This window comes from Pecten maximus, chromosome 10, assembly GCF_902652985.1.
Source record: "Pecten maximus chromosome 10, xPecMax1.1, whole genome shotgun sequence".
NCBI lineage: Eukaryota > Metazoa > Mollusca > Bivalvia > Pectinida > Pectinidae > Pecten > Pecten maximus.
The window spans coordinates 13,686,864-13,694,033 of NC_047024.1; the positions used below are offsets into that span (position 1 = coordinate 13,686,864).

General features: G+C 36.1%; 1 protein-coding gene across 1 annotated transcript; it reads left to right on the forward strand.

Annotated features, from left to right (window-relative positions):
* Positions 1-732: 732 nt before the first annotated feature.
* On the forward strand, positions 733-4,819 carry LOC117335802 (SAM pointed domain-containing Ets transcription factor-like). Its single transcript, XM_033895996.1, has 6 exons — positions 733-860; positions 1,148-1,245; positions 1,439-1,850; positions 2,398-2,595; positions 2,906-3,088; positions 3,289-4,819. The coding sequence occupies exons 1-6, from the start codon at positions 851-853 to the stop codon at positions 3,588-3,590; spliced, it is 1,203 nt and encodes a 400-aa protein (XP_033751887.1). The 5' UTR covers positions 733-850; the 3' UTR covers positions 3,591-4,819.
* The last annotated feature ends 2,351 nt before the right edge of the window (positions 4,820-7,170 follow it).

Below are 7,170 nucleotides of genomic sequence, written 5' to 3' on the forward strand. Positions count from 1 at the left end.
TCCATCTGACTTCAATGGGCCTAATTAATTTGCATATCGTACCAGTAGATTAAATTAACAATGGTAGTTATAAAATATAATAGCACAAACAAAACTTTTATTTTCTTTAAGATTGAGTAATGAGGGAAACATCTTTGTAAAACTAAGATTGATATTATCACATAACGGAGGTTTTAATAGAGACATAAATCAATGTGGTTCGTATTTGCATACCTACTCCCTAATACCGAGAACGAAGCGATGTTCTAAATATAAGAATGATATCATAGTGAACACTGTTGATAGCAAGGCGAGCCGCTTAACATCGGTTTACACTGCATGTATAGATTGCGAAATCCACGTAGTTATTGTCCCCGCTGACCTACTAGATTTACTATACTCCATACCAGGGGCAATGAGTCGATACAATCGTCACAGATCCGTTAACCAATCACATTGCGTCCTGTAATCTGGATTTAGTAGATGGGTATTCCCAAACGCCACACTTTGTAAAATACATTTCCGACTAGTTAAAATAAGTATACAACACTAAATTAACAGAATAATAGGTATGGGTATTACATGAAACAAAGAAAATTAACACAGAGTTGATGTCACTTTGTTTACAAAAGTTATCTTATGGTGTTTTCGCGACATACGCTAGTTCAGAGCTTCGCGATAATCAAAACAAATCGTGCTCACTTCCGACAAATCCCTTTCGCGCCCAGTGTTTTTTTTCTTGTCATTGACTATGTATACACATTCGCCGAATCGTAACGTCACGTGACTTTCGAGCTATTTAGAATCGCGAAACGAAAAATAATTTCATTCGATCTATCACCTCTATCGGAATAGAACGGTAGTATTTACCATGCAAACAGGTAAATCTGCAAGAGCTTGATATAGTGTCTTATATAGAGCATTTGTTATGCGAATGACAATAGTTAATTGGATCTTTAAAATGATATTTATTTGCGCCAACTAGGTTTTCTATCTTTTACATGGAGTTACGTATAAATATATCGTGGAGAAGAAAATACTGTTTCGAAAAACTAATGTGATGAGCAAATTAATTAATAATTGCCAACACTCCTTGTTCTCGAATGCATTGGGAATTCTTTATTTTAAGGATATTTATCAATGCTAACATTTTCTTTTTTCATTTCAGAAGGAGAATTCCCGTATATCAACATCTACTTGTCAATGTGTCAGAGCATCTCCGGTTGTTCGGACACAGAGGACAGCTTACAGAACAGAGACCAAAAGGTAAGTGCCAAATGAGCGTTAACCTCAGAAATCGCGTAATATAAATATATATTATAATATCAAAACTGTACATCTACTATATCAAATGTCAAGGGGGAAATGTCTTTAGAAATAGTTAATACCTGTCAAGCGTGCATTTATATATCATATGTTGAAGATAAATTTTAAAGTTTGTGTTTTATTTTTCAAACAGGTGCCACAGGGTCCATTCATGACGAGCCAAAGTGATATAATGATGTCTAGCTTTGACAACATACTTGTTGACGATCTGGGTATGCTGGAGCCAGTGTCGGAAGTTTGCATTAACACACCTGCCTCGCACGACCAAGTTTGTGTTCCAGACAGCCCAAAAAGTTTCACTGATTTAGACACACAATTTTATCCCGAACATGTGCATATAAAACAGGAGAAACAAGAGCCAATGGACTTTCCTCCTTGTGAACAATTAAGATCTGAACAACATATGAGTGCGCATGTACCGCCACACCAGCTTCATCAGCAAAACAGCATGCTGTTGAAGGATGACGAATCACTCTCCCGACTTGTTTTTGGTGTGATGAAGCAGGATATTGAACACATATGTGGAATCCTCAGAATCAATCAAAGTAAGTACAACATTACTTTTCAGGTTTTATCTTTATGCTTATCTGATTTTAAATAAATCCGCTTTAAAGTAAATGTAAAATATTTCCTTAGGGATGTAAGGCACCTTTCACAATGTATATGATAACAAAAAATGAAGAATATCGTCATATCATATGTATTTGATATTGACCGACACAGGGTGTTAAAGTGCTGTTTTAAATGTGTGTACTATACATGTGCGATATGATCTTGGGTTGGTCCCATCCATTATAACAGAATACACACACCAGTGTCACGCTAGAGAGGTCTAGGGGCCCGACAGTGTTTACCTGTGTCTACCTGGCACAACGCATATCTACATATAGCTGCCCTTCTTTACTACTGTTATAGTGGCCAGAGCGCCTGTCATACGATCAATACAACAACACAACACGTAAACACGTATCTGTAAAACCAGTAAAATACCCCTACTGGTGTCCGCAATAGTTTTAAAATCAAGCTTTACCGCTATGTTATGATAAGATACTATCGTACCTTTGTTTCATGTGATTTTTGTCTGTTGTCCAGATCCCCGATATTGGAGTCAGGATGACGTCAGGAAGTGGCTGCAGTGGCAGGCACAGGAGTACTGTCCAAATGCCATTGATGTCAATGTATTTAAAATGAACGGAATCGACTTCTGCAACCTTACACAAGAAGACTTCAAAATAAGAACTCCAGCAGCTTGGTCGAACATTTACCATCAACTCGAAATTTGGAAAAGTGGTAGGTATACAGTTCCAGGACACTGTTGACACAACTGCAAACTATAAATTATCCATTTTATTCAACCCCTGCGTTAGAGTAATGTGTCACACATATGCGTTTGTTTGTCGGCGAAACTGAGAGGAACGACCTTGTTCTATTTAATATGCATGCTAAATGCACGATCTCTGCAATCGCATCGAACATGAAATATTTCATTTTATTTAAAATTGCTCAAATCTAATATAATCTCCCTAAAAACTGCCATATACATATATATACACACGCGAAATCTTCTCTTAAATAAGTTTCGTTTCGTTTTATTTTTCAGCATGTACATTAGATACACCGTGTATGTCGCAGACGACAGATTTCAACTGTAATCAGAGGTTTTATCCTGACTTTGAGCGGATCCCTATTCCTGCTATGTCGCCTTCACCAAGTGTGTCTAGTGACGACAGCGATGAAAGGAGTGACAATGACGAGTTCTCAAACATCTGCGGTGTAACATCACGTAAGTTATTTTTATTGTTCATTCAACTGTAATTTCCCTGCCTGTGGCCCCACTGACGGCATATTTTGCGTATGTCTGAAAAGGTAAATGTAAAAGCAAGTCTTGATATAATTGACCGTGTTATCGTGAAACTAGCTCGAGCGGTGTATGTAATTCACTGTAAAGTATTTAACTATCAATATTAATGTTGTGTTTTCCAGCTTGCCTTCCCGCCGAAACTGAACACAAGCAGACGATACATCTGTGGCAGTTTTTGAAAGAGTTACTTCTTCATCCGGACAATTTTTCAAACTGCATTAAATGGGTCAGTCAAAAGGAAGGGATCTTCAAAATAGAGGATTCATCACGAGTAGCAAAACTATGGGGGAAAAGGAAAAACCGTCCAGCTATGAACTATGACAAACTTAGCCGGTCCATCCGACAATACTACAAGAAGGGAATCATCAAGAAGACGACACACTCTAAAAGGCTTGTGTACCAGTTCTGCCAGCCTTACCTGTGAGAGTACGTCAGGGTACATCATGCATTTTGACGACAGCACCCATTGTCGTCTGTCACGTGAATGTACGTGACCATTTCCGACGATAGCATGTCAGATCAAACATTAAGAACTATCTCGGTTGACTGAGGTTGAGGGGATACCCATGACATTGATTTGACAAGGTCATCGCGAACAAGTCATCGGCCCACCATGGGCTTGCCGAGCCTGAGGTGCTTGGTGTTCTTGAATTTGAGTATAAAGCATCTACACGTTGAACATTGTAGATCGACTACAGTACAAATAGACACAAGAACCACGATATGGAAAGGAAATCCGATTTTGTATATTTCTGTCCATTTACACTTGTTTTCTGGTCCTTTTAGCGGTTACGAGTGACCAAAATGTTAACTTCTGGTGTATATATTGATATACTTCTCTTATTCAAATGCATTTGCAAAAATATTCAACAAATCATATTTTTCTATTGCTATCCTTTATAACAAACAACGCACGATCAGCAGACGCATTTTGGAAGAGAAAAGTTTAAATAAAATGTTTTTCTTTGCTCCGGGAAGCAATTTTCCTATTATGAGCATTCTTAATATAATGAGATACAGTGTTTTAAGAAATTATTTTGCTTATGATCTGTTTTTTTTTTTATTATTATTACTTTTTTAAAAAGTTTGTTACTGTTAAATGGCTTCCACTATGTATTGCAAAATGGCTAAGATATAAGATAAGGGTGTATATAATAATCGACACAAGTTTCATTCATCATTTGCAAACGAATATAGTGTACATAGCACATTATATTTTATGTCATCACTGAAAGAGCCACATGCTTGGGTCCAGGAAAGGTTTGAAAGTGTTTTGGGCGAAAGTGTTTCCTGAGAGAATTTGTTGAAAACCGAGCTGGTGCTTGGTAATAAGTATGCCGTTGTAAATTGTGGATTGGATAATTGTGATAGTATTCAAAAATGAGCTAAAAAGCGAATGACTGAGAAAATGAGTTGCCATAGAAACCGGTTTGCCCATTAAGTGTCAATGTATGGAAGGTGATTTATATACGCGGGCGTATGTAAAACGATGGAGACGATGCATCAGAATGTGTGAATGAGAGAATAATTAAGTTTTGGAATGATTCTTGGGCGAGAAAATGATTCTTTTAAGCAATTATGTGATATTTGATTTTTGTACACAAAATATATATGATATAGTTTTATAATTATATAAAAATGAATCAAACATTACTGTAGTTGTATTTATTTAAAGGATTTATATACGTTTTGACATTCTCAATCAAGGACCACGCATTGCCGAGTCGATGTCATTCCAGAAATGGGAACCACTCGTAGCTTTGGTGACTAAATATTTAGTCCACGTGTTTACTGGATTCGTGGTTAAAATGCCTTAAATGATCATTTAGTCGTCACATACATGTATGCTTATTTTTCGCGTACCTAATACCCTCTTCCCGAATGACTTGAAAATACATACAAAATATATAAACAGAGTAAGAACGACAGTACAAACAATTGAATTGCTGCATTTTCGAGACAATCAGCCTATTCATCAAGACACAATTTTTCAAAATACAATGTACATTCCATATTAGTTACATTACACATTAATAAACAAACAATTATGTATCTAAGTGGTGCGAAAGATGAAAAGATACAATAATGGTCATGTTTATCACTATGTCTTAGTTATTTTCATATTTACATACTTCATATTTCTGAGAAACATTATTCATATGATTTCGGGAATGGCTAAATAGCACGTGCCTATTAAAAGTACATAATAGCTAATCATAAAATACTTAAGTTAATAAGGTGTTACATTAGGTACTTACAAATTACCTATATATACAGTAAAACTTGACTACGTGTAACTTATATAAATACACAATGGATTAATTTGTGGTCGATTGATGCAATACATTTCGCACATCTTTATATACGCCATATTATAGTTTCTACGACATCTGGGAATCATTAAGCGCATATCGTATCGCGCCAAGACTGCTGGACGCCTAATAAACACCATCTTCAATGTTTACACTAATATCTTGTTTCTTTTAAACAATGCTTTCATATTTTGGCGTTCGCCAACGACCAACACCTTTGACGTTATAAACAGTCCACCATTTCACAAGACATTTGAGATACCAATTAAGAAACATCAAATCAGATTAATTCAGAATAGACTTAAAAGTGGTTAAGCCTTAACTCTATGAATATATCTAAATCTAGACAATAATGGAATGTTTTTGATAAATCATTGCAGTCACAATTTTTGACTATGACATGCAACTTTACGTAGGCAGTAGAGACTTAACATCTATATATATATAAACTAATAATACAAGGTTAAAGTAGTGTTATATAAGAATAGACAGAAAGAGTGTTGTGGAACTTTAGAAAGGATATCAATATCGTGATTTTGACAATTGATTCATCAGTTATATAGGGCTATTACGAGATCTAACCCATCTGTCCAATTGAACACAAAACAGCCCTTAACATTTCTGTCCTACAAATGGAGCTGACTAGTGGTCAACGTGACCTGAGGTCTATCTTAGGTCATTTGATATATCTTTTAGTTAAAGATTGTTTAGAGTGACAATTATAGATAGATAGTTTCGGAATAAAGTTTTCTTCCGCGTGGGAAATGTGGCGTGGGAATTTGTCCAACTGATATCTCTTGGATTTTAGAAGTATATTACAGTACTTGATCAAACCTTAATGTCAGGGTTTCGCCTACCTTTAACAGTCTAAAATCATGTAACTGTTGTACATATGTAGTATATTTCTGAGATTGATCGAAGACATAACTTGTTTTTCCATGATAAAACTGTTCCTTGTCTTATAAGTTATATCATTTGTCAGCTCAGAACTAAAACAAGAAGATAGTGTTTTCATTTGAATCGTCATTTCCTGTAGGCTCAGTCAAGTTTAGAGGCAACTCACGCTAGAACAGACATGATGCACTCAATAATTTTATTTTAATCGGTTAAGAAATTTACTATCAACATGATTTACCCAAAATGACATAAACTTTCCGAGAAGTTGTGCTGGCTCGTTGTTAACAAACGGAAATGTCTTAGCCAAAACTGTGTATAATGTCCTGTGTATGAAAATGTCTTATCTTCCCTGGGTGTAAACCACTTAGCTTGCATCAACCACAGTCGTATGTTTAAAAGGTTCAGTTTATATGATAGGATCCTCAATTTTAATAGCATTAAAAATGATTATTTAGAGTAGGGGCCGCGGTGGCCAAGTGGTTAAGATGTTGCGACACTTTACCACTAGCCCTCAACCTCTGGGTTGCGAGTTCGAAACCTACGTGTGGCAGTTGCCAGGTACTGACAGTAGGTCGATGTTTTTTCTCCGGTTACTCCGGCTTTACTCCACCTCTAAACATGGCACGTCCTTAAATGACCCTGGCTGTTAATAGGACGTTAAACAAAATAATAAACCAAGATAAACCAAAGATTATATAGACGATGGAAACAATGCTACCTGATGTTTTACCAATGTTCAATCGTCATAGACTAGAAATATAATGTATGTTCGCTGAGAAATAGTGAACATTACAT

What these genes read in the sequence shown, in the direction of transcription:
- LOC117335802 (XM_033895996.1), top strand. An exon ending in TACAGAACAGAGACCAAAAG is followed by an intron (nt 1,246 to 1,438) that starts GTAAGTGCCAAA and finishes TTTTTCAAACAG; the next exon opens with GTGCCACAGGGTCCATTCAT. An exon ending in ACTCGAAATTTGGAAAAGTG is followed by an intron (nt 2,596 to 2,905) that starts GTAGGTATACAG and finishes TTTATTTTTCAG; the next exon opens with CATGTACATTAGATACACCG.